This window comes from Morone saxatilis, unplaced genomic scaffold (assembly GCF_004916995.1).
Source record: "Morone saxatilis isolate NCDOM2014 unplaced genomic scaffold, NCSU_SB_2.0 Contig19, whole genome shotgun sequence".
Taxonomy (NCBI): Eukaryota; Metazoa; Chordata; class Actinopteri; family Moronidae; genus Morone; species Morone saxatilis.
Window position 1 is genome coordinate 9,831,080 of NW_023339751.1, and position 27,746 is coordinate 9,858,825.

A 27,746-nucleotide genomic window follows, 5' to 3' on the forward strand; every position below is an offset into this window, starting at 1 on the left:
TGACTCTGTAAAACACAACAATCTCCTTGTTTATTTCCATGTGCTACCTCATAAAACAGCAAGCAGATACACCCATGTTGTCATAATGAAAAGGGATTTTTTAATTGCTTATTAATAACAGAGAACAACAGCTCATTGTTGGGTAATTATTGTTTGGTTTCCAAATGTTATTTCTTCCAAAGAAACAACTGTATATCTTTCAATATCTGTTTGTGTATCCAGGGGTTTTTCTTTCAGAGGGTGGTCATTCTCAAATGCCACTCTAAAGTCTTGCTGGATTTCTCACAAAGACAACACTTAACCGAGTGGAAAACAGCATTGCATGTATTCAAACAAATAACCACAACAATTAATCATATTTTGTTTTTCAGGACATGGTATGGGAAAAGTCAAAGCATGAATGTGTTTGTGTGCAAAACCATAGAGCACGCCACTTCAGCCGACTCCCTCATAATGCTCCTCCGCTATCCCTTTGTCACACACACACATCCAAACACCATCTCCAGAATAGTCCAGATTTAAGACCTGTCGCTGCTCTGGAACATAGTGAAAAGGAGTATCCTGTGGGGCCCTTGGGGGCCAGAAATGTACTATATAGCCCTGTATGTGTGCTCGTGCATGCATATGTGCGTGTGAGTGTGTGTGTGCGTGTGTGTGTGTGTAGTAGCAGAGAGTGACCCGAGAGGCCCAGCTAGTTACAGCCTCTCTGCTGGAGACCACCACTTCCACAAAACAAGCATTGTTGGTACAGAGCTCCAGACACCAGAGACACACACTGGAAACAACTCCTGTGCACACACACTTGCACACACACATACAAAAATACATACACACAAGAGACAAAACTCTGCTGAGTTTGAAACCGTCAATCCCAGCAGAGATCTTGTTCTGTTTGCCATGAATAAAATCACAGTAAGTCCTTCGAAAGAGTCTCACCTGACAGCAACTCCACAGCCTTTCACTAGAAAACTCTCTCTCACATGTACACAAACACACACACACGCACACACACAACACACTGTACAAAATGTGGATCACTGTCGCTAACAATAGCCCTTGGGTGGTTGGTCAGACTATTATTGTAGGTGTTTCTATGCTAATTATGTGTGACTGAGAGCATGTCAAATGCGGTTACTGGAAATAATGTGGTGAGCTGGAAATTGTGAGGTGGAATTACTTTGTCTGCAAAAAAAAAAAAAAAGAAAAGCAGAGTTTGTTGAGTTTCAACAGTGGTTTTGTCTGACCAGTGCTAAACAAATGAGTGCTGCTCTGAAACAATGTGCCAAAGCCACTGGATCAATGTTATTACTCCACCGATGGAAAACAACATAAGGAAGACATCATCATCATCATCATCAGCATCATCATCATCATCAAAGAGAGAAAAGGGGGGGTCAGCATCATGACCTCCACTTCTGGCTGTGTGCTCTGCTGCAGAGACCTCGTTGGCTGACAGGAATATACGTCAGCACCTCTCGCCGCTCCAGTATAACCCCCTCGAGCCACTGGCGGTCACACAGACGCAAGTGTAAAAGTGGCAGCTCCAACTGTTGCCCGGACTAACCCGTTCAGCATCCACGTCCCACACAGTCTGACACAGAGGAGTGAGACGGCTCACAGAGCACGAAGCGGAAAAGTGAGAGGAGAGGTGGAACATTTACGCACAGCCTCTTGAGTCTGGAGTCTTTTGGCGCGTCTTTAAAGCCCACCTTGGATCGTTTTTGGACAACATTTTCCTGCATTGGATTTTGGGTTCATTTCAGCACTTAAATGGCAGCTTTAAGTATGATTTCCTCGCACCTGTTCCTGTTGATATTAAACTGTTTCCTGGGTGCCGCGTCAGTTAGGACCATGAAAGGGAGCTCTGGGAGCGCACAGGACCGTAGCTTCCTCCAGCCCTCATCGGACCCGTTCTCTGATGACCTGGACCAAGACATGGTCTCGCAGCACATGTCCAAACTGTACGAGAAATACAACAGGGAAAACCGCCTCAGAGAGGGAAACACTGTCAGGAGTTTCAGAGCCAGCCAAGGTGTGTGAACACGTTGATTAACCTGCCTACAGCGAGCAATAGTTATCGCCTCCTGCAAAGGCGCTCAAATGCAACAATTTAGATTTCATTATGGAAAAAAAAAAAAAAAGCCTCGTGATCCATTAGTGTAACAGTAGTCCGACGCAAAAAGCAAAAAATAAACTTCAGGAGCAGTCAGAAAGCTCCCCTGATCCTCTCCATGGATGGTTATTAAAAGTCCAAGCGCTCATGGGGCTGCATGGTTCGACCAGACGCTCTAAATAGGTAGGGTTGTTTTGGAACAGTCTGAGAATGCATTTAAATGATTTTGGGACGCTGTGGGCACACTCTGTTTGTGGCAGCAGCTGTGCCGCAGACAGACGCGCAATACGCGCAAGAATGCATGCAATTCCCTACGAGCGATGCCCAGCTTCAGTACAGTAAAACCTCAGCGGCACTTACGCGCTGCAAAAGGGGTCATTGTCGTGGCTTCCATGGTGCCTGTTGTGGCTACAGGACATGTGTGACTCCACGTCCTGGAGTCAAGGGGGCTTAAAGCACAGTCGTTCCTCCCTGTCTGATGCTGTTTTTATAAACACAACTCATAGACATTTATATCCCACATAGTTCTCAGATGGCATATCATAACACGTGTGTATTTTTACTGCAGAGGCAGAGTGTAATCTAAGGAGAGATGTGAGAGACTTTTCACAACAATATAAGATCTGTTAAAACAGTTGATTATGTCTTAATGTCTGGGCAGACAGTGCTGGCTGTATTAGGCTTTAGGGGAAGCTTTAAAAGAAACTGAGGTAAGCATTTCCATATGCAGGCTGAATCCGAGGTAATGTATATCTCTTGAGTCAGTTCCTACTTCCGCTGAACGCTTATACAATGAACAATAACTCTGCTGTTGAAGTTAATGTTCATCATGAATATGTAGCTCTCCACCCCCCGCTCACCACCCCCTCCAGCCCTGCCAGTCAGATCCCCAGAGTCTGGTTCCTCTTAAGGGCACCTTCTGCAATCCTACCAAGTGTGCAGTTGTGTACCAGCTACACAGCTCAGTCGTGTAACACAGACCAAGCAAAGGTGTTTAATATTCCCACTTCATAAGATTTTAACCGCAGCAGGAGTGCTTTTTGTGCAATTTAGTAGCTTTCCTTCCTCCCTTATAGGACTTTATTATCAAATTGTTCCTTTTTAAGTCATTCCTTCTTCTACAATGACTGATAAATAATAGGCAAAGTTCAGCGGTGTAAATGCAAATAATTCCTGGTTAGCAGTTGCTTTACACCGGCAAACACTTTCATCATCTAATTATGCCAAACATTTCAGCCCATTAACATTTCCCATTTGCATGGACCTGTCAAAAACAATCAAAATATAAAACTAATTTAGGATACTCTATCCTTGTTCAAAACAAGAACATAGAAGGACCTGTGAGCCACAAAACTGTCAAATTGTTTCAGTGTGCATTCATCTTTTATGTCAAGGATCAGTGGTAAATGCTGTGGAATAAAATTTGGTTTCACAAACATCATTCTGTGGATTAAAAAATGTCATGTTGTTCACTTGACTGTCTGACACTGATTGATTGTCTTTGCAGACTCTTCTGACCACAGGACGGTGTACCGACTAAACCTTACAACCCTCCAGGACTCAGAGGTCATCCTCTCTGCCACATTCCATTTCCTGCTCGATCGGCCCCCTCATCACAAACCCTGGTTCTGTAAACGCTTCAAAAGCCCATCCTGCCGTTCCTCAGCCATCCACCCATCTCCGTCCATCAGCCTGCTCCTTCGCGCTGTCTCCTCTGGGTCAGAGGTCAGATCTGGGTCAATGGGGTCATTTCTAGGCAATGTGACCTTCCACCCCCACAGGAGAGGGGTGTGGCAGATGAAAGATGTGACCCAGGTCATAAAGGAGGCACGGGACAAGGGTCATCTCCTGGTGTTAGTGGAGTTGGACTTAGGTCAGCAGTACCCGAGGAAACCAGAAGAGGCGCTGTCTGCTGGCAGCCTGCCCTACCTGTTACTGTATGCTAATGACCAAGCCTTGGCAGAGCCTAACAGTGTGGCTGCAAGCCTTCAGAGATATGACCCGTTCAGTGAGGGAGGGGAGCCCTCACATTCCTCTCAGTCCTCTCAGCTCCTGCACAGACCGAACTCCTCACCAGAGTCGAAAGGACGCGTGAGAAGGGAAGCACCTCCGCTCTCTGACCCCATTCAGAACAATGAACTGCCCGAGGTTGACTTCAGGCCTGATGGATACAGGAAGGAGGACATTTGGGAGAGCACTTGGTACCTGGCACTCAAACCCAAGCCTAAATCCGGAAAGAAGGAAAAGAAGAGAAAGAGCCAGGAGGAAGAAGGAGTGAAGCAAGGTAGGGGAGCAAACGATAAAGAAGAACCTCAGGTTCTCACAGAAGAAGGAACATCACAGGGGCTCAAACCTGATGACTCAACTGTGAAAAAACTCAAAGACAGTCACATGTTGACGATCGGCGACGGACGAAAGCACGAGAGGAGAAATGAGGGAAAGGATGGAAGAAAGCACAAAGGGGGCGCAAACTCTCAGTCACCTGTTCTGAGTTTTGATGAACAAACCATGCGTAAGGCTAGGAGGAGGCAGTGGGGCAACAACCAGCACAGAGGCTGCTCCAGGAGGAACCTCAGAGTGGATTTTGCAGACATTGGCTGGAGCGAGTGGGTAATAGCACCCAAGGCCTTCGATGCCTACTACTGCGCTGGCACGTGTGGCTTTCCCATGTCCAAGGTAGGAGCACAAACATCTAAGTCATTCTATTTAATCTCATTTGTTTCCAAAATTGCATTATCTAGTTATATTTAGTAACTATAACATGTCGTTCTTCTCCCTTTTATATATTTTATTCTCTATTCAAACTCTCCCAGGTGGCGAGGCCGTCTAATCACGCCACCATCCAGAGCATAGTCCGAGCAGTCGGGATCATCCCTGGAGTTCCTGAGCCCTGCTGTGTCCCAGAAAAGATGAGTCCCCTGGCTGTGCTTTACCAGGATGAATCCAGGAACCCAGTGCTCAAGGTTTACCCCAATATGTCCGTCCAGTCCTGCTCCTGCAGATAGGGAGGGGAGGACAATGGGGGCAGAGGACAAAACAGGGAGGATGTGGAGAGAAACAGAAAACGGGACTAATGGAGACAGAACCATACCTCTGTTTATTAAGTGGTTTCTTGATACTGAGAAAGAAAGTCACTTTGGCCGTCGTTATTCCTTGAAGAACATAGGCTGTAGAGAAATCACTTCCATCTCTTCTGTCCTGCGGCAGCAGACTTGAAGAGACACATTGTCTGGCGTCTGCCTTAGCAAGAGGAACAGAGTCACACGTGTAAAGTCAGGGCTCCACATGTCCAAGAAGCCCACTTGTTTTGATTCTGTGTTTGAGATAATGTTGAGGATTTCATGGACAGGAGCATTTAAGGGATGTATTCCTTTTTTTATCTCAGAATCAACTTGTTTTTCAAAGAGCTCACCGTGAGTTTGTGTTCATGTTTTCTTTGGACACAAAGGCTAGAAATAAAAGACTTTATCATTGTGTCATCGGGCAGCTTACACAGTCACATACAGATGACAGAGATTACGAAACATATTTCTACAGTTTTACACTCTGTCTACAGCTGTTCTTACTTTTAAGCTAATCACACACTGCATTGTACATACATGCAATGTTAATTTGTTTGCAAGACAGGAGGGTTATTGTACATTCTTGCTCCGTATATCTTAAAAAAGAAATATCCAATGGATTGTAGAGAGCATCTGGAATTCATTTACACCCACCAACCCCCTCATAACACTTCAAGAATGTTATATTGAAACCAGAAATATTTTTCTATTTTGAATGTGAAACTTGGTTAAAAATAATTTGTCATGGTTACTAGGTTATGTATTACTATATTTTAGATGAGATGCTGTTTTGTACATGTGTATTGTTTAAATTATGAAAAGGTAGCCTTCTATAAGTTAGAATAAAAAAAAGTAATTTAATCCAATGCTCTTGCTGGAATATTATTGTTTCATACACTTTGTGTTATTCTTGGTCATTACTGCGTATAACATTTGAGTCTTGGGGGGAACTTTTTTGTCAAAACAAACATAAAAGGGCACAACTCTTCCAAAAGAACTTACAAAAGCAGGAAGGTTCCACTCAAAGATAGCCAACATTCCCCTAAAGCCCCTTGAACCCATTATTACCCCACACCAAAGGCTCAGGCGTCTGTTGTCCAGCAAATAATGTGACTGATGCAGTTGCAGTGGGTTAATGGTTGATGGAGGAAGCCGCCATGCGCCTATTAGGACGTCAGCCACTTGAACTTCAAAACGTGGTGCACTTCCCCTTTTCTGCCCCTCGATTCAAAAGCAGAACATTTCCAAGTCAGGATGTTCTCCTCAATAGCCGTTTCTCTCAGATGGTTACAGACGGAAGATCTCAACCACTTTAACTCAACTGCTTGTTGCTTTTATTCACAGGAGGAAGAAGGTGACTCATGTGGTGCATAAACTGTGTGTCAAACTGACAGTGAACTGACAGAGGGAACCTTTGATTATTAACCCATTACTCTGTGGCTGTTTTTGCCTTGAGCCTAAAAAAAAAAACTGGCACAGAGTACCACATCTGTTTGCAACAACAGAATGCTCTGAAGTTTGACTGGACAGTAATTTTGTCTCAAAACAGAAACATTCAGTAACCACTTGGGGGATGGAACAAAAGATTGAGCCCTCATACTTTGTTGCAGCTTAGAATAATGATGTAAAGTTTTTTGACTTTAGAAAAATGAACAGTCAGTCACCTGTTATCAACACTAAAAGCAAATAGGTATACATAGATTATAAGAAGAAGTGACCGTCTTTGGAAATTGGCAAGTTTTATTGTCATACAGCAATGAATTATGTAATATGTCTAGTATGGAATTGACTCAACAAAATTTTGCCCTTTAAGTGACTAATTGTTTTGTTTTATTGTTTTTTTCCTACATGTATTTTATATTTGTAATTAATTTAGTCAATGTCAAAAAAGCCATGTTAAATCCCCTTTAATTCGATTTTGTAAGAAAATAAAAAATGAAAACTTCCAAGGAAGGTGAATACTTTGTATATCAAACCAGTAAGTAGATATATAAAAAGAAAACTTATTATTTTAGCTTGATAATGGTTTTGTTGAAGAGAAACATGAGTGGCCTGCTGCTGGCTATTCACTGACAACGTGTGCTGCTGTTTTACTGTGACATGTGATGATGTGAGATGATAAGCAGTATCACAACCCTAAAGAGATTATCTTTAATCCATATTTGAGGATGACGGAGATAGAGACAGATAAGGGGAGAGATTAATGTCTGAAATTCCAAATGCATGATTCAGTTTTCTCCATTTTGAACAAGTGGAAATGTTAAGCAACTACAAACCTTTTTGTTACGAAAGCTTTATGGACTCCAACCTCTATTTGAATTATGATGACGGCAGTAATTATGGTTATTATAAATCATGTTTACATTAATAGATGTTTTAGGTTCAAAGTAGGCTGGCCCAATTGTAGTGAACACATCCAGGCTCTTTTTTTTTTCCTCATTTCCTGACTGATCCCTTGTAGAGTCCGGACCCACATTCTGCTATTACAAAGTGAACCCCATGTCAACCGCAATCACAGTCACAGGAGAGTACTTACAATGGTCAATTCCAGCCGAGAAAACCACAGTAGTCTAGGCTTGTGTTCAGAGCCCAGCGCCTAAAAGCCAAAACCGAAACGAGCCAAGTGGGGAACCAAGAACAATATTTGTTTTTCCATAATGATGACTGTTCAATTAAAGGAGAGCAATACAGCCATTATTAGACAACAGAGGATTTTCTGTGTCTGGGCTGAAATGGCTCTTTCCTCACATGGTTACTGAGCTCAGAGAACTAATAGTTCTGTTCATTAGGATCCGGCTTTAATAGAGTGACACTGTGCTTCTTAATCACCCATTTAATCATGTGGGCCACTGGGTATTTTATTTAAAAATCACATTTTTCCTTTGGAAAGTGAAACAAAATATACTTTAAACCAGTTCCCAAATACCTTTTATAACTTTTATTCAGCCAAGTAGTCCATTTTAGTCTAGAAACAAAAAAATATTCAGGCTGCCTAAAGATAAATGAGGGTCTAAAACTCAATGAAGGATTATGAACATGTTGCAGTGTGTTAGTAGTACATTTTTGTAGTGTTTTGGGTGCAGGTTTAATGTATTGTGTAGGTTTCAGTACCAGTAGTAAAACATATGAGTAATGATCTCCAACTGATCATCATCACAAGCAAAACATCCATGAAAGACTTCCAGAAAAGTATTAATGAAGTCCCTGAAGTCACCTTGTGATTGTCTAATGAGTCTGCGGCGCATAGAGACTGGGAGGATAAACTCTGCAACTCAAATAAAAGTAGATAACAGCAGTGAGGGCGGGTTTACATCCCCGCTTACGTTACAGAGCGACTGAACTGGGTCCAGACTTGACTTTCCCATGAACTTCATGCCTTCTTCCCGCCTCATTTACCTGAAACAGAGACGGCTATTTATGTCCATCTGTCGGCAGCCTGACCTGAATGGGACGTAGTATTGGTGGAGAAACATAAAATCACAAATTCAAAGCAGTGGGCTTATGTGGACTCCATCCAGGTCTGTATAATGATAACAATGAAACTATTTAAATGTCACTTTTGAGTGGCAGCATGGAAATCAGCCTGTTATTGTTTCAGCTCATTTTCTTCTCAAATATCATGCTGAAACGTCGGGTGAAACATATCAAATGACATGCAGATATTGTACTGATGCATCTTTTTTAACATTTTTTTCCTCTCTTGACTTCTCTGGCAAGTGCAGAGTGAGAATAAACCTTTTTCCCCCACCCATTGGATCATGCACTATTCTTTTTTCTATAAATTGCACAATGCTGGTATCATTCAGGACAGTCTTATCAAAAAGCAAACATATCTGGTAGATATTCTTCATATTGGGGAGAAAGGGTAGTGTCAGTTGCCGCCTGTTGGAGCAGGCAAAAACTGACACCCTCTCTAATTTGAACCATCAAAAGAAAATACTCAACACGTCTGTTTCATTCTCACAATTTCAGATTTTAAAACGAATGTGCAAACACACTCAATCCACACCTCTTGTACAAATCAGAGCAGAACAAAAAGCTGATAAATAAAGAAGACTGCGTCGAGATATTTATGACAATCATGAGCTGTCCTCGAGATCTCTCCGTCTTTCTTCCCCTCCTGAGTTCCATAAGGCACAAAATAATCATCAACCTAACATACAGGACTAAAGAACAGACAACAAACTGCAGTGAGATCAGCTTACACGTACCTCTATCGTCACCTAGTGGACAGGCTGAGGTGGCCATGTGTGTCCTAGTTTCTTTACAGCTACCTACATTCACTGTTACACGCCAAAGTCTCGTGAATCTGGAGTCTAAACTTGTTAAATACGAGCATCATTAAGGAAATAAATAAAGTTGTTTTTTTTGTCCCTTTTTGTCTCAGTTATGAGACGTCATGTGTCTGGACAGGTGGTGCCGCTCTCGGAAGTATTCGTGGCAGATAGGGCAGGTGAGTTTCTCCTCCCTCCTCCTCCTCACCTGAGACTCCGCGGCGAACTCCTTCTTGTGGTGAGAGCGCATGTGGAATACGAGGTCGGAGGTCATGCGGAAGGACAGGTTGCACTTGGCGCACCAGTTCTGCACCGACACGCCGAATGAGGTGAAAGTCGGCGGAAGGATCGTAAGAGAGGATGTGGTCTGCAACTGAACGCCAATGTTCCTGGACCAGTGCTCCGGTGCGTAATGGAAGGCATTGTTTAAAGCAACCGGGGAGGGTAGAGTCTGTAAGTCACCGCTCAGGATGTTGGATGTCATCAGATTGTTGTATCCCATAACAGTCCTGGGGGTGAAGGCGTCAGTCATCTCCTCGAGGCGGCTAGAGGGGGCTGTTGAAGCGCTGCTGAGATGCGCCTGAGGGTTAATAGGAGAAGTCCTTTTACTCGGTTTACAGAAAGCGCTTTTCTGCTCGCCGTGACTGCTGGACAGGACCAGAGAAAACGCACTGGTGCTGCCCGAATGCACACCAGAGCTCTCACCTGCCTCTGACCGTGCGTCCACCCCTCTGCCGTGCGTAAAAGTCCCTTTGGCCTCCCCCGCTTCAGCAAAAGCATCATTCTTACATCCCAAATGATCCAGTTTGACCTTGTCAACTTTGAGTTTCCCCGCAGAAGAAGATGCATCCCCTGCTGCCTGGTCGTAGCCCTTACTCAGCTGCGTAATATTGTCATCATTTGAAATATTCGTTTTCTCCAACAGAACCGTCTTCCGCCCTTTAGGATAAAGAGTTTCCTCGTATTTCCTTCTCTTGGGGTAAATCTCCGCGTCCTCGTTGCTGCCAGATTTTTTGTGTTCCAAATCTCTGGCGATGTTGTGGAAATCTGTCACTCGATGTTGCCTCTTTATTTCCACATGCTTGTGCTCGTAAACCTCGCGGCCCCAGGTGTCACTCTTAACTTGAGTACACAGGAATCGGCAATGAGCCAGGAACGGATACTCATTCTTAAAGACCTGGTTACATCTTCCACATCTGAACTCTGAAAGAGACAAATACACACGGTGTGACTATACAGATACATGCATATTTAACATGTGCACGTGTATTTTGGAGTGAAATACAATGTAATTTGAATTCAAAAATTCAAAAATATAACAAAAAACAATGTTTAGCAGAATTCTGATCTTGCACTCGCATTACAGAGAATCCGCCTCACCTTCACTTGATCCCCTGGTCATGTCTGTGAAGCCCAGTAGGTGAGACAGCTCTTGGTCGTACCAAACCAGCAGCTCTTCCTCCTGCCGGATGTCCCGGATGGTCCGCACATACAGCTGACCAGCTTTCAGGAAGGCCTCCGTGTTCTGTTCCTCTCCATTACGCGCAGCCTGCACGAGCCGCAGCCAGGACAGCACCAGTGCAGAATTACGCATGGCCTCGGGGTCCACCTGTTGACAGGAATAATTTACATTATACTCCCAAATTATCATATTTGAATTTCTGTCTACAAGCTTGGAATTCCTAAAAAATGGTTAAATGTTGCAGATGGCACTTTTAGTAGTTTAAATTATTTAATCCAGGTGTTTAAATGTTAGTTTTTTTGGATAAAATACCCAAGACAGCAGCTTCGTGACAAACAATAATGCTAAAAATATAGTCACATAAAATAAATATCATGTGTAAATTCAATCAAAATTAAAATACAAACAAATAAATCCAGTCTCCTACACACTGTTCATGAAATCACCAGGCATGGCCCACATCGAGTTGACTAATTAACTGAAGAAAAGCTGTTTAGAGATGATAAATGTCCATGCTTCATGAAAAATGAACACAAAATTGTTCAACTCACCCTGAACACATAGGGTTTAGCTCTCTTGTCGCAGGATTTCTGCGCTATGAAGGCGATGGTGTCGTAAAAAGTGTTTTGGAGCACACATGGACCAAAGCACGTGCCTGCAGGGATGCTGCGCGTAACGACCACACTGGTGTAGAGATCCGCTGGATGCTGGAGGAATTTACTGTCACCGGCCCAAATGGATCGAGGCAGGAAAGTGTGATCCATCATTAAACTGTAATAAAATAAAACGGTTATAGTTAGTTACAAAGCATGTAAACAATAGAGGTTGTTAATGGAGTTTTATTCCATTATAAAGGATCAAATCAAGACGTCTGACTTAATATTTAGTAGAATCAGACTAATATCACGAGAACAGTAATAACTAATGCACATAGTAAATGATTATTTTTTAGTCAAACAGAATATGGAGCGAACAATTGGGCCTATATAAAATAAAATATATGTTTTGGTGGTCTGACATGCCGTAAGGCGATTTGGATTCAGATGCTCTAAACTCACCCTGAATTGACTTCCATGCAATATTGACAAAAAAATAATTGATACAACAGAAATTTTAATTAGTAATTCTTCTGCTAAAATTACGCGTCCTAACTGTGAGGCAGGCGCAGCCGGTGTCGAGGCAAAATGATTTCTAACGTCCTTTGTCTCAGTTTTTCAGTCGGTTTCTCCTTTTGTCTCCCCATCTGCCGTGAAGCCCAACTGCCTCCTCTCTGTGCGCAGGATAAGTTCCGTGTGGTTTTTTTTCCTCCTAATTTATGAACCATGTTAACGCGCAAAGATTACGTGACCACTGATTTTTTTCCCCCCGTGGTCAATAAAAAGTATCGCATCTTGAGGGTTTTATCTTTAAAAAAAATGTTATCAGCATCGCAACAGAATGATCTGGTGCTGGATCAGAATATGCCATTCTTCCAAGTAAAATGACATTTGAGAATCGTGTGTCCCTGTGATAGATAACAGACAAGTGGATGAATCGTGCTGCGTGTGGACTCACCCGCCGGACATCGAGGAGGATGTCTGTGCCGTGTGGCAGCAAGTTGCAGCAGGTGCAGTGGACCTCGTTAAAGATGCCCTCTCGTTTCTTGGTGACGAGTTACTTATCCGCCTGAATCTTCCCTCCGTACTGTTGTCTCTCTCCTCTCCCACTCCCACTTATCCCCTTCAGAGAGCGCACTGAAGCGTGGCGCATTGATGTAAACACGTGCGCGCTCACGCACTCACACACGCGTGCACACACGCTTTGAATTTAGTCCCTGGGCTAATTCTCCCTTGTCTGGTTTACAGTCCTTTCAGTGAGGAAGAGAGATATGAGACAGTGATAATTTGGCCAATGATGCGCATTATGGGGTCTTTATAATATGGTTGTTCATTTAATACAGTTTAGGGTTAAGCTGACTGATGTGGACATGCACCACATATGAACAAGAGCAGCATTTTCTCCTTTTAGACAATATGAAACGTTTTACAATTTGATTCAGTACGACCACATTTCCCAACTGAGTTTAGAGGATCACAACCTGCGGAACAAGACCTCACACAGCCCTTTGCCAGCCTGCAATTAGTCCGATAAAAAGTCATTAGAATGTGCATGGGGCTGTTGTTGTCTTATTGTCTGTCATGGTTTTAAATAAAAAGTCCCTCCTCTAATTATACTTTATTAAACTGATACACACAACAGCTATATACACGCTATGTGGGATTCAGAGACAGTTTTTGGTCACGTTTCTGGAAACAATGAGTCCAGCTACACGAGACTTACACGAGTGGAAATTGTCCTGGCAAATGTGGGCAACTGGAAATTAGAAAATTGGCCTCTATTACATGATATGATGCAGGGTGGTCTGGGTTCGCCACCGGGCAAATGCATTATTCATCAACTAAATGTTTCTGTCTAATGAGCATTTAATGGATTATTCTGCATCAAAGCTTTGGTTTGGGTAAATGTCCTGGTGGTTATCGAGCCAACTTTCTATAAGGAGAAAGCGGGAACACATAAAAAAAAAAGCCTCGCTCGGGACTCCTCGGGCGCACTCCGACTGTTTGCGTAAAGTGCAATTACACTATAGGCTGAAAAATATTTTATCTTCTATTAGATAACATTTCCTCCTCATTTTAGTAGCGTATTACATTACGTTGTGTTGGGAAGTTGGACGGCAAACCGAGGAACACTTTGAGCATCACATCCTTTCATGGGTCGATTTGCATTCAGGCCCATAATTGAATTACTCTTGTCTTTGTTGTCTTTTTGAAGGCGAGAGGCCAGAGGCTGTGAATGATCGGGACTTTCTCTAAAAAACACCAATTATGAGGCACAAAAAATGAACTGATTATTTATCTATCAAAGCAAGTTATAAAATGATGTATTTACCACACAGAACCGACCTGTTTCTTTTATTTAGCAAATTCTAAATCATCTTTATTAACTATAAAGCAAAAATAATATTGAGGAAAAACATTGATTGTAATTTTAATCAATCAAATGTATTACACATGATTTCTGATGTTTCAAAACAAATTAAAAACAAGGCAGACTTATTCTCATTCTCGAACAGTCCGTTGTTATTTGGGGTAATATTATCCCACCCTATAACTGCTCACTACTTTTCATGGGGGCTTTTTTTCCCTGTGTAAAAGTGGAGTTTTGTATCTCTCCTCGGGTGTCGCTCCTCTCCTCCATCCTGACCTGCTTCACTGCATTTTTTTTTTCTCTCAGCTGAAAGAGAAGACTTGGAGAGCCGGGCTTTTAAAACTGAACGACACTCCTCCTGCAGGCTGAATGCACCCAGCCCAACCTCAACAGGACAAAACACCGAGAAAACAACGCGTTACACGCACACAGCCTATCCAGAAACAGACAACAGAGAGAAAATGTGAACATCTTTTAGTTGTCACGGTGTTGGAGTAGTCAACAGTAACCGGGAAAGATGGCGAGGACACAGACTTGCATGTTCCTCGCCTTGGCTTTGCTGGGAATTTTCTTCATCGATGTCTTGGTGAAAGGAGAGCTGCAGGGAGAGCAACAGGAGGAGGAGGAGGAGAGGTCCTGTCAGGGCGCCTTCGACCTCTATTTTGTCCTGGACAAGTGAGTGTCCGATATTATTTATGGCTTTGTTACTTTCTCATCGCTGCGCATTGCCATGCAACCGCCCAGTTGTTTGGAAACGCGGAGCGCATCAGTCAGATTCAGTCTACCACGTTTCTGTTGTTGTAACGGTGCTACACAAAACTAACCTCCAAGTTTGAGATTGTAAATGTGGAAGGTCAGCCTTTATCAATTTGCTTTTTGTATCACAACACCAGTCCTAAATAAGGTTTCTTGTTCAGCTGAATAACTAGACTGAGAACATCTCCAAAAAACAACAACATTTGAACCCTCATTGTTTATCTCTTTGGTGTCTTCTCGCGCAGGCATAGCACTTTTTATTTGAAGTATGGATGAATATTTTTGGACAATGGGACATGCTTTTTTTTCGTCCGGTTCAAAGTGGAGAGGCAAACATAATGAGCTTTTACCCACGGGATGTGGGCAGGGTGAGCAGGATGGATAGAGTTTCAGGCTGATGACGCCTGCGGACACAGCTGCAGCAGCTGCCCCACAGCGGTGCTCTGTGGCCCGGGTGATCCCTGTAAACGATTCTGTTCTCTATCCACTGTGAGCCGATTGTGTCTTGGACCGGCCATGTAGAGGCTAAAAGAGCAGGGGCCATTCTTTATTGTTTTTCTCCATGGAGGAATTTCTTAACACTAAATCTGATTAGGTAGATTTTTTTTATGGGACAAAAAAACATTTTGAGGCATATTTTATGAGGGGGTTACAAGTTTATTAATGCTACAAAGATCAGAAATAAGCCATTTGTATTTGGGTTGCCAAGTTATAAAAAATTCCTTGTATCTAGCTTAACTTGCTTTGCCTTTTAACATGTTCTGTAATTCACCAGGATGCCAATCACTTACCTACACTTACCTAAACCCCCTTTTGAAAGTATGTGTTACAAGCTGTGCTGTATATAAAAGTGGTATTTCTACATCTTTAGAAATGCAGCCCAAGCTTTGATCTTCTGAAAATGACCCAATTTCTTTCTTCCAGTATTTCTTGGCCATGTTTGTCTTCATTTGATGGGAGTCAGTAGAGGGTTGACAGGAAATGAGGCATGAGAGAGCGAGGGCGACAAACAAAGGTCCCACAGCCTGATTTGAATCAAAGACGTCTCCGTTACTTGTGGCTCTTAGACCTCCAGGCCACCAAGACGCCCATGACCCTGATTCTAACCTTAAAACCAACTCTCAGAACTTACCCCAGATCAGTCTTTGAATATCTTTATGTCTGAAACTCAGTAGACTTTGGGTGCCATCCTTTGTAAGCCGAGAGGAATGCACATTCGTCCACCACAGCCCCGACAAACATACTTAAATCTCATAATGGTGAGATTTTTCAGGCTGCATGGTCAGTGAGGGTGTTTTCGCCACCTTTTTGGGGCTGCATAAGCCAGACTATCCCAGTAATTCTCCACGTGTGATCCCTCTGCGGTCCCAGACTGCGCTGCTGTTCATAACAACTCAGACATTATAATTGACATTTTTGCTGTATCTTGGCTCGAGTTGCAAGGTAAAATTAAGCATGTGGACACAGAACAATCAGACATGTCAAAACACGCTGAGTGAGCAGGGAGGGAGGGCAGGAGATAGAATGACAAAAAAAAAACATGAGGCATGGTTGAATCTGTGGCCCTATTGATTATAATGTCAGAAGAATAGATTATGTTTTGAAAAGAGTGACTGAGTGCAGTGGTGCGGTGAAGCAGTTAAACACTGCGGTATCTGTGTATAACATTTGGGAACACGGTGAGGTAATGGTTTAAAAAAGCTCGCCGTATGTCCTCAGCTGCCCTGCATGCACCACCTACGAGCTGTGAGGTGGACACATTGAGTTGACATTTTACTTTCAGCATGTTTCATGATCTTTTGGATGTCCACGGCAACATCTGTCAGCCGCTCTTCAGTCTTTACCCTTTTGCTTCAAAAAGTTTAGGAGGAGCCTGGGGAGCATGGCACGTCACGCATGGCCAAGCCTCTGGTACGCCTCTGTTTGTTTGACTGTCTGGACCTGCATGCTTCAGCAAGCCTTTAGGAAGCCTCTGCTCTTTTCCCCCCTCCCTCCCCGAGATGGCACCAACTTGTTGGCTGTTTATCTGATCTTAAATGCCACACAGTGACCTAATCTGATACTTCAGTGACAGAGATCTGAGCATAAAATCGCACATTAGGGATGCTTTTACGTGTCTACACTGGTTTCCGCTATTTGCTGTATTCATGTTTGGTTTTGGCTTCACTATCCAGAAGGTTATAGGACGTGCTGAGTGGAGAATGTGTGTGTGTGGACGCATCTCAGCACACAGAATGAACATCAGAAAAACTAAAGCGGCATCAGCTCGGCGCATTCCTACACTCCACGTCTGACCCACACCAAATACCAGGCTGCTGTTTTTCCTCCCTATCTGGTTGCCCACAAATAGAATAATAGGTGTTGCTGGGTTCTGAACAGAGGCTTTCTTTTCACTGATCCAAATACTTGCAGACAAAAGGAGATTCTACCCTGATACTATGCAAACTTAAGAGGTAGAACGGTGAAGACTAATGGCTGAATTGGTTGGGTGATGGCAGCAATTTAGATCTGTAGCCTTCCAGTGAATGTTGTAAAGATACGGTGTGTGTTCAGTACATGAGCTGAATTTAGTCAGGAAATAATGAACAATGCCCAGAACCCAAGGAAATGTCTCTAAATATCCTGTTTTACACAAAAAGTCCAAAGCCAAAATGTATTCAATCATATAAAAACAAAGAAAAGAAAAACATAAAATCTTCATCATCATTTGAGAAGCTTGATTATTGACTTTTTCCAATCGTCAATCAGTTGATTAACTATTAATATGTGCACAAATAAAAAGACTCATAATATACACATGGAATACAATATAATGTTTATCTGGTGTTGGATCACTTTGCTTCACTGATTTTGATTTTTGAATTCAGCAGTGTTTTAAGACAAACTCTTAAGATTAAGATATTAAGATTTTTTCATCAAAGTGGGAAACATGTTCCCTGAGGAGACTCCTCCAGGATGAGGCCTTTTATCACGGCCTCACTTCCAGTGAAAAGGATAAAGTGAAGCAGGAAGCAACTGGTAGGAAGCAAGACGTACAAAGGAGCCATCGTGAGCCATCGTGAGTCTAACCAGCTCACACTTTTGCTCTGTTTATGACCCTGTTACACACACACACACGCAGCCTTGCTGAATTTGGTGTAAGCTGTTTGATGTTGCATCCTTCAACAGACACTCACACTCACATTTACCCCCTGCCGAGTGTTACTTCTTCGTCCCGCTGTTGTTCATGTCACAGCCTTTTCACTCTGCGGACCCCCAACCTGTTGTTAGACTTGCTGTGCTCACTGGGACCATCTGTTCCCCCTCACACACACACACACACACACATGCACGCTCACACAAACACAGATACTACACATAAACACAGACACACAGGCCAGCTGCCTGCTACATGGTCCCTGCTAGAGGCAGACTGTTACATCTGTCCCTGTCTAACCTCAACCCTCTGGCCCAGCAGCAATTAGCCCCCATTAGCAGCCCCCTGGGACTGGGCTTCATTAAGGAGTCATAGTCACAGCAGCATGTAGCAGGCTAACCAGCAGCTCTCACCGCTGACAGGTTACTGTCCAAAGTAATGGAATGTGACTGAGTGGCCGGAGGAATGTGGAGGAGATAAACTGTTACTGTTGTTCCTTAAACACATCTCATGACCAATAAATCCGGTGTCTGCACATCCTACAAAACCTACACTAACTTTGAATCACATCCTACGGAAAGTAAAGTCCGTATTATTCAGATTTGGATTCGTGTTTTTATACGTTTTCGTTGAACAGCTGTGTTCATCTGTTTTTGTTTGTTTACTTCAGTGTAAACAAGAGTCTGCAGCCATAGTTGCAGCTCTGAGGCTTACACACGACAGTGCTTTTAACATCAGCATGCTAACACACTCACTATTATATAACTATAGGCTGATGTTTAGATCTTGGTCATAAACCAGAATATTTGGAAAAATCAAAATTTTGAGCTGGTGATGAAAGGTTATTAGAGTTAATCCTGTGGAGAACATGGATGTACCTAATTTCATTGCAATCCAAATCAAATCATACAAAACAATGATTGGTTTGTATTTTAAATTATTAATGACATTGCTTGACTTTTCTGAAGCTAATGCAGTTGAATCATTTTATGAAGGTATAGATGAGGTTTTACTCACTTTAACATAAACAAGAGTCTATGCTAGCAGCTAAATGAGGGGCACAGCAGTGCTTTAAGCTAAATACTAACATTAGCATTCTGATATAGACATTTCCTAACATGTCGATGTTCAGCATGGCATTCGGTTTTTCATGTCCACTATCTCAAACATATTTTAGCCGCAGTGTTGGTAGACTAGCTATGGAATTATTTGTTGTGCATGGCTACACATTTTTACAATTGGAGAATGTAAAGATCACCGTTATTCATTTCCATATATTGTTTTGTTGAAGCCACTGGAGAGGGCCTAAAGAGCCGTATGCTCCGGAGCCACAGATTTCCTTTCCTTGCACTAGATGAAATATTTAAGGATCCTCAAAGTTATTTCAGATCATCCTCTGGGATGTCTGTACCAAATTCCATGGCAATCATCCAACAGTTGCGGAGACATTTCACTCGAAACCACAAAAGTCGAGTTCATGCTGGAACTAGATGAAAAAGCCAGAGGACTCCAGAGTCTGTAGGCTTCATCCTCTGGGGATGAATTTCTGGACAAAATTTCACGGTGATCCATCCAAAGGTTTTTTAGATATTTTGACCAAAGTGGTGGACCGGCCGCCTAACAGACCATGTCATCTCTAGAGCTACATCACTAGTGTGGATAATAACTACCATAGTTTCACACAGCCTGCTTTTATTTTAAATTATCAGACAAAAAAAGCATTTTATTTTTGTTTGAATGAGCCCAAACCTGCTAGGAGAGTTGGCTTTGTTTCTCTGTAATACTGCATTTATTCAATAAAATTGTATTGGCTGTGGCTGATGATAATTAGTCTTCCACCTCACATTTTTACCTTATAAGGTTGTGTTCTTGTTGTTTCTCAGATCTGGAAGTGTGAAGAATCACTGGATAGAGATTTACTCCTTTGTGGAGCAGCTGGCAGAGAAGTTTATCAGGTAAAAGCAGTTCAGTCAATCAAGAATTTGGATGTTTTCGGTTATTGTTTATGTTAACATAAATTGACTGTGTGTTTGCAGCCCCATGCTGCGAATGTCCTTCATTGTCTTCTCCGAACGAGGAACCATCATCATGAAACTGACTGAGAACAGGTAAGGGCTGCAGTTGAACAACACCTGGACTGTTATTCTGTCTGGATCTTTCCCTCTAAGTGGCACTACACTACACTAGACATGTCTTCTCTTGTGTTTATCTTTGGTTTTCCAAACCTCTGGAAACTGAGATTTTGTGAACAGATTTCCTCAATTGCATACTAATTTCATCCAGTTTTAGGGAATTTACTAATACAAAGCAGTGCATTCAGACTTCTGAGGAAAGACTTTGGCTGAGGGTTAACCTTGGACACTATTTGAGCCACACAATTACTCTCTACTGCTCTCCTTCTCTCTCTACTGTAATGGGAATATTTCTCCATGTTTTCCCCTGAGAGCAGTTTTCTTCCAGCGTATTTTATCTGGCTGTTTGTCTGTTTACCCTACAGGGAGGCCATCACTGGAGGCTTAACAGTTCTGAAAAGAGTTATCCCTGGAGGAGACACACGTATGAACTTAGGCCTGGAGATGGTAAGGATGAGGCTGAGGACCCATCGCACTGTAAGATTTTAAGTCTGGAAAATATTCACTGAGGATTGATTGAGCCTGGCAGCTAAAACAAGGGCCAATTAGATAAGTACGAGGTGTGGCTCAGATCATGAATGACTTCCTGTCACTGGTCTTTCACCCAATCAGGTGTAGGAAGGGTTCATGTTGATGTCCTAGTAAAAGAGCAACAATCTTCAGTAGTTTACTTGAAATGAAACCTGTCCCACACTGAACAAAAGGCTTCTTTGCAATTGCAGGCCAATGCGCAGATATATCAAGAGAAACACGGTAAGCTCTGTCTCATATGTTCATTACATTAGCCTACATTTAGTGCATTGTTTCAGGGGGCATTAAAGTTTTGTGGTGTTCTGCAGGGACGGCCAGCGTTATCATCGCTCTGACAGATGGAGAACTGAATGATAAGCAGTTTGACACAGCTCAGCAAGAGGTAAGATGTGTTATCAAGTAGAGGGATTTGAGAGGGGGAAGATAAAATATTGTGAACACTTGCTGTAAAAGTATTTTAGGTTTGCAATTGTTGCGGCTTGGGTAGGCCTTGTTAATTTAGGTTGCATGTATGTATGAATGTATTAAGCAGCTTTTTGTTTGCTACACTCTATGTCTATTCTTGTTTGTCTGTTATTGTTATTGCTGTTCTGTTTTATTGATGCTCTATGTGATATTCCTATTTGATAAAGCTCATTAATCTCGACTATTTTTAAAGTTCTCATTAGATTCCTTATAAACAGATGAATGCTGATAATTGTTGTTTTTGCAGGCACAACGGGCCAGGTCTATGGGAGCCATTGTTTACTGTGTAGGGGTCAAAGAATTCAACCAGACTCAGGTAGGATTCATCAAAGGATATTGAAGATGTTGCAAATACATGAAGAAGCAAATACAATTCTTTCTTTCTGTGTCTGTATGTTCTTTCTAGCTTGCAACTATTGCAGACACTGTGGAACATGTGTTTCCCGTATGGGGAGGCTTCCAAGCCCTCAGAGGAATCATTGACTCGGTATGACACATACATACCACATGTATACTTACACACACACTCATCCACACACAGACAGAGGCACACAAAACCATATTATGTCATTAAATTGTCTTGTGACTGTGTTTTTCCTTCTTCTTTTGTCTGATCTCTCAGATCATCAAGAAGTCCTGCATTGAGATTCTCGCGGCAGAGCCGTCCAGCGTGTGTGCAGGAGGTAAGAGGTTTGAGGAGCAAGAGTTTCCTCTTCTTGTTAAGACATTGGACAGTCATGGTGTGCGATTGTGTCAGATGACAGTCATCTGAAGCCTCTGAGGTGGAACATTAGGTTGAGTAATCGCATGGACGCTTATGACTGCGGAGTGACAGAGAGCGTATTGTCATTCACGGCCGGGGGAAATTAGCATAGCCACTTCAGCACAGCGTGTGTGCATAAAAGAGGAGGAGTAAGGGGGGTGTTGGTCAGAGGAATTAGACGTGAATCTTTAAGCATGGCTGCTTCTCTGGCCTAGTTTGCCACATCGTATATGGTAAAATGGCTGTTCCAACCCTGTCCTCCATCTCACCTCCATGTCCAGCTCTTCTGCTTCTGGACAGCGTCAGGAAGTAGGAGACAGGATAAGAACTAAGGCAGATGATGAGAGAGAGAGCCTTTATGTGTAGCCAGGAGGATGGATGAGCTCTGACATGACCTTATTAGGACTCACTTAAGAGAGTGCATTTGCAGGCGCGCTACCAGGACGACCAACGAAGATTAGCATCCATTATGGGATATGAAGGATGGGAGAGGAGTAGTTGAGGAGATGAGAGGAGGAGAGGAGAGGAAGGAATATGTTGCCTTGAAAGGATAGAAATGAGGAAGGAATAATAAAGAATCACAGCTGTCCCCCCCTGTGATAATTACAGTTTCTGGTCTGTTGCCAGATCCCCGGCGAATCAGTTGACATGTGCCCAGATATCCTCCAACAGCCTCATTTATTATTCGATTGATGAGCAGCCTAATGGTCAGTGAACTAAGAAACCAAGGACTCTGTCCTAATTAATGAAGAGCAAAGATTGTAATGTGCTGAACACAACCTTATAGTGGGCAGTGTATGAATAATAATACAGCTCTTATTTTTAGACATCCAGTGCTTACATCTCATGCTCATGAATTGCTTTAAATTGTACTATGGAGAAATAACTACTCAAAGCTTATTCTTGCAGTATAAAGTGATATAATGTTATTGGGAGGCACTTGTCACAATTTAGCAAGCGTTTGCTTTTATTTTGAAAGACTGTGGTAAATGTTTGCATATAACCATCTCCCCACATCCATCCATCCTGATGCACTTACATATAAGTACATACTGACGTATCACATAGGTATTGTGACAGTCTCTCTCTCTGTCTTTCTCTCTGCCTGCCTGTAGTCACATACCATACATGCCTTACACCGACACACACATGTTCTTTAGTCAGCACACACACATACACATCGTCAAGCCCATGTACACACACGTCCCTCACATTGATGTGAAGTGACCAGACCGAGCTGCCTGCAAACAGGCCATCAGACTGGACAGTGAACGTTGGGCCACACTATCTGACATGACAGCACCGATTCCCCCTCACGCGCACGCACACACACACACACTCCGAAAGGCCAGTGAGAGTTGGGCCTTAGATCTGAAATGACAGCCGAGATTGCTGCTTTCATTAACGCCTGACCCTTTCCTCCCCGCTGTCCCGTCCTCCTTTGCCCCTCCCTGCCCTTCACTGTCCCGTCGCACTAACGTGATTGAAGAGCTGCTGTTCGGACAAGCCGTACCCCATCTTCTCCACACATACATGTACATGTGGTATAGTCGCACATAGACACACATTCATGCAGTTCTTGTCAAGCGTTCAGGTGTCGATGTAAATGGACATGTGACCACAGAGGCAGGCAGAAAGCAGAGAGGAGAGGGCAGCAGCATATGTGTTGTACATGTCAGCAGGGCGCCACCAGTCCATGCCCACCATGTGTCTGACAGCAATGACCTTTTAGCCCATCAAGCCTTGGTGTGTGTGTTTGTGTATTTGTGTCAGGGTGTGCATAGAAGATGTTCAGATTGATAAGACATCTGTAGAAACATACAGTGGTACAGTTTATTTGAAAATCTTTGTTTTTTTGTTTGGAAATATTCAAAATGACTCTCTCTTTAATATTTGAATGAATAAGACTCTTCTCTGATACATGCACTTATTTGCTGATTAATAAAGCAAAGCCAGCAAGCAATTTTCTGATGCACTTTCTACTTTTAAAAGAGTACGTCAGTAATCAGTCTCAACAGTTGACATTGGAGTAATATCTGCCTTGTACCATTTACATGTGATGTGTTTTTCTGTGTGCGCCCTGTCACAGTTGCAGCTTCAGCTATTTGATGGTAACATTGTGTGAAAGGGGCGGAAGGGGGGGGGTGACTGCTAAAGCCAAGGCATCGAGCATTGGGAATAATTAGTCTTAAGACCTCTAATTAAGTTGCACATTGTTGAGGCTGCAAACCACCACAAACCACATAAACCACCAGTTTATATGTAAATTAATGGAATCCAAGTTATTTGATATTATATTGTATTGTTGTGATTTATTGTTGTGGTTGTGTTTTACAGTCAAATTAAGGAAGGAGGAGAGAGAGGACAGGGGGTTGTGGTTAACAGTAAATGATTAGGCTTGTCTGTAATGAGGTGTGTGGCTAATCGGGTGGCATTTGTGTGTATGTGTGTCTATACGCATGTAGAATCTGAGTCTAGTTGAGGAAATGACATGAGCAGTACTGACAAGTTGCAAGTCATTGAACATAAATAAGCACACAAACACGTAGACAGTTGCTGGATATTAGAAATTCTACTTAGAAAAGGTTTTATCTTTATGAGGCTGAATAGCTGCACTCACTGTACAGGTTACAGGTTACAGGTTAAGGTACAATGTGGTTAGTAGTATACATTATCTAATACCTGAAAGATGTATGTAATATACACAACAGATCCCTGTTCTGTGAGAGCTCACATTCAGTTTCCATCTGTCTTGTACATCTTCGCTTTTCCTCCTGGATCTGCTCCAACATAAAATCTGCTCTCTGCATCAGTTTTACAGCATCTCTTAATATGTAGAGATGTGCAGACAAATATAAAATGGTGTTCGGTTTTCTTCACTCGGCCCTGCCTCTGTATTTATGGCTCTTTCATAGCAGAATGTCTGACCTTTAAGGAAATACTGTCACATATACACCCACACCCTGAGATGTTTTTATCCAGTGATCTTCACGCTGGAGCTGTAAATGTTAAAGGTGTGGCAAATGTTCACTTCCATCAGCCAAGATAATGCTAGAGGAAACATCAGTGCCACACACACACACACACACACACACATATCATATGCACATTCAAACACATGCCTGCACACATCCATGCATGCTCATACTAACATGCAGACGCTTACACATTCCTCAGAAAAACACAAAGGCGAACAACCCTTGTGCGTTCAGTATGTTCACCAGTATGTACATGTCTTCACATACACAACCTTCACACACACACAGACACACACACACGTGCTAATGGTGCCATAGTTAAGGTCAGACCTACTTTGACAGTGCTGTGCTGTTGTCAGTCCTGCAGGCATGTTTTTAAGCAAGTGTTTTTTTCCCGCTCTCTAACATATGCTGGGTAGCAGCCACATAGACACTCCAGCATATGCTGGCAAGCCACTGTCAGTGCGCTTTAACAGTGCCTGGGGGACACTAAAGGTCAAAGACACACACACGCACACACACAAACACGTACGCACACACCTTCTGGCTACTGCACGGCACATATTTGTGAATAGCAGCACTTTAGCATTAGCACCATTGGAGCTTATTATGGCCTTTCCACACATACACGCACAAGCACACAGATATAAACAAGCAGTAATGAGGCATGCACAAGTTTCTACAGCTTAAGTTGAGCACATCAGAGAAAGGGAATGGCACTCATTTTATTCTGCTTCAAACTAAAACAGGAGGCCAATTTTGATCTTTTACATCTTTCACATACAGCAGGAAATATGTGTCTTACCATTTTATGCAGTTATGCATGCTGGCATATTGCTAATTATTTCTGATGGTGCCTGCACTCTTTTTGTTTTTGTCTCAGAGAGTTTCCAGGTGGTGGTGAGAGGCAATGGGTTTCTCCATGCCAGAAATATTAACCAGGTCCTCTGCAGCTTCAAACTGAATGATACACACAGTGTGGGTAAGTTGTGCAAATGTACACAAGCCCGTGCACACAGACACACACTCACAGACGCACACATTTTGCACAGGTTGGCAGGATGAAAGGAATAATTCATGTCCAAGTAAACATGTTAAGAAGCAACAAGGCAAAAGATTGTGTCCATGACTAATCAAGTTTGGGACCTTTACATGACTTCCTGCTTGTTATTGCTCTGGAAAATACATTCAAACTAAATATGAATGTCTGAGCAGAAAACTTAACTCTAATGGATTCATTTCTTTTGTATGCTTCTTATTACAACAAATTGCTGTAATGCATTAATCCTTACACTTTAATGCATCATGGGAGTCTGGTTTGGCTTGTGCATTTAGGAAGAATGTGGGAACCATGTTTAGGTTGCAGATGTTAAAGTTTCTGCTACATAAATTATGACTTTGTTTTTCCCTGTGCAGATGAGAGACCAGCTGGAATAGAAGATACCTTCCTGCTCTGTCCTGCTCCTGTCGTGGACGAGGTTGGGAGGTAAGCTGCACATCTCTTTTGGCTCTGACTGCCTTTTCAACCCCCAACTGTTTCTCAGCATTTGCTCCAGTCGCCAAACTCTCCATGTTCAGCTGTAACACTCTGAGCCTAGATATTTGCCAGCTGCACACAAGTTTGGTGTGGACACAGAAGACTGCTGTCCTTGAACAAATTAGGGCCAAAGTCATTGAGTGTCTGTGATCAATCAGTGTTTGTCACAGCTAACGAAGCCAGACACCAATCACAAGGGGACAACAGGAGTAGAGCCCAGGAACACGACTTAATGAGAGCCTGCTGGAGAGGACCTTCGCAAACCATGTATGTGTGTGTTTGTGTATTTGCGTGTGTGATGTATCCCAATCTCTGTCTGACACTTTGGGAGAGCGAAAGTGTGAGTGGAGTCGGCGGGGCAGTGTAAAGTTTCCTCCGAGGGCTTCCAGCTTTGCTCCCGGTGATTCAGAGCAGAAGTTTCTTGCGGGGCAGACAGGGCGGTGCTGTGGGCTGAGCTCGGAGAGGACCGAGCCCCAGCAGCCTTCCTGTCCCTGCTGCCTGCAGTCCTGTGCATAATTATACACTCAAGCCTGCGGCCTCAGACACCTCCCAGTCATCATCTGTCTTGTTGCTGTCACTCAGATTTCTGGTGTGATTTGAGCTTGTCTTATCCGCCAGTGAAAAGTACCGCTTGATGGGGAAGTACTGCTCAGAGATGAGGGGAAAAAATACATTTGTTTTCGCACTGTGGCAGCAGGGAGATTTAAGAGTCTATCACATACAGTGTATTTCACTCACACGTGTTATAACAGACGTGGCACATTGAATTTTAATTGTAACTCAACTCATTGTAAGTCTTGGGGGATTGACAGAAAGACAGAATTAGAATCAATAAAACAACAAAGATTCACTTAATTCACAATCCAGCAAATATCCGGTCGTCAGGTTCGGTTGCTCCACCTGAGAGCAGAGCAGAACAGGGAGCATCATGACACACTGCAATGGTGCCTGAAGGAGGCGTCCTTCCATGTGACAGAAGCCCATTAGAGCAGAGTCAGCACTGCATAACACCCTGACTGCTACTAAAGAGGAAGTCAGCTGTGAATGGCTGAAGGGCCCAGAGAGCGGGCCAACAGCTGGCTGATGAGTTCTGGGCTGCAGTGCAATAACCTGCAGAAAAAATGTATTATAATATTTTCACATTTTATTCACTGACATACAACGAGCCATATAGCTAGAAGCTGAACCCATCCACACACGAGGAAGTGGACAGATTGTATCAATAGTATAAAGATAGCCTCTTAATTCAGCAAACTGTTCGCTCTTTTCTTCCCTTTTATAAACCAAACTTAATCAATAATGAGAATAATCTTTAGCTGTCACCCTCACATGTCAGATCACATTACAGGTGATCTGCTTCCTGTTTTGGGGTTGTAACTTCTATACGTGAGTTCTCAGGGACTCCAGCTCCCAGCATCACCTCTTCACCCAAACCCCAGAGAACCTCACTCACCTCCTGTTCCAGAGTCTTATCACATGTAATGAAGTCATTGACGCTGCCGTCACGCAAATCTATGTTGACTGGGAACCTTCCGGATGCTTCTCCCCCTCCTGCACACACACACACACA

At 43.0% G+C, this 27,746-nt stretch overlaps 3 protein-coding genes across 3 annotated transcripts in view; 2 read left to right on the plus strand and 1 right to left on the minus strand.

Annotated features, from left to right (window-relative positions):
- The first annotated feature begins 1,523 nt into the window (after positions 1-1,523).
- On the plus strand, positions 1,524-6,036 carry gdf10a (growth differentiation factor 10a). Its single transcript, XM_035662961.1, has 3 exons — positions 1,524-2,032; positions 3,621-4,789; positions 4,927-6,036. Exons 1-3 carry the CDS (start codon positions 1,771-1,773, stop codon positions 5,116-5,118), a joined length of 1,623 nt encoding a protein of 540 aa, XP_035518854.1. The 5' UTR covers positions 1,524-1,770; the 3' UTR covers positions 5,119-6,036.
- A 2,088-nt stretch (positions 6,037-8,124) lies between these two features.
- On the minus strand, positions 8,125-12,597 carry prdm8 (PR domain containing 8). The gene is made up of 4 exons (XM_035663043.1): positions 12,466-12,597; positions 11,463-11,682; positions 10,830-11,058; positions 8,125-10,652 (listed from the first exon to the last, which is right to left on the minus strand). The coding sequence occupies exons 1-4, from the start codon at positions 12,474-12,476 to the stop codon at positions 9,559-9,561; spliced, it is 1,554 nt and encodes a 517-aa protein (XP_035518936.1). The 5' UTR covers positions 12,477-12,597; the 3' UTR covers positions 8,125-9,558.
- A 1,571-nt stretch (positions 12,598-14,168) lies between these two features.
- Positions 14,169-27,746, plus strand: part of antxr1d (ANTXR cell adhesion molecule 1d) — a 22,539-nt gene continuing 8,961 nt past the window's right edge. Inside the window, exons 1-11 of the mRNA XM_035663118.1 lie at positions 14,169-14,553; positions 19,654-19,725; positions 19,807-19,878; positions 20,268-20,349; positions 20,625-20,655; positions 20,742-20,815; positions 21,146-21,214; positions 21,305-21,385; positions 21,521-21,581; positions 25,523-25,621; positions 26,056-26,125. Of these exons, the coding sequence (XP_035519011.1) occupies positions 14,396-14,553; positions 19,654-19,725; positions 19,807-19,878; positions 20,268-20,349; positions 20,625-20,655; positions 20,742-20,815; positions 21,146-21,214; positions 21,305-21,385; positions 21,521-21,581; positions 25,523-25,621; positions 26,056-26,125 (869 nt within the window). The 5' untranslated portion in view covers positions 14,169-14,395. The remainder of the gene's footprint in view (positions 14,554-19,653; positions 19,726-19,806; positions 19,879-20,267; positions 20,350-20,624; positions 20,656-20,741; positions 20,816-21,145; positions 21,215-21,304; positions 21,386-21,520; positions 21,582-25,522; positions 25,622-26,055; positions 26,126-27,746) is intronic.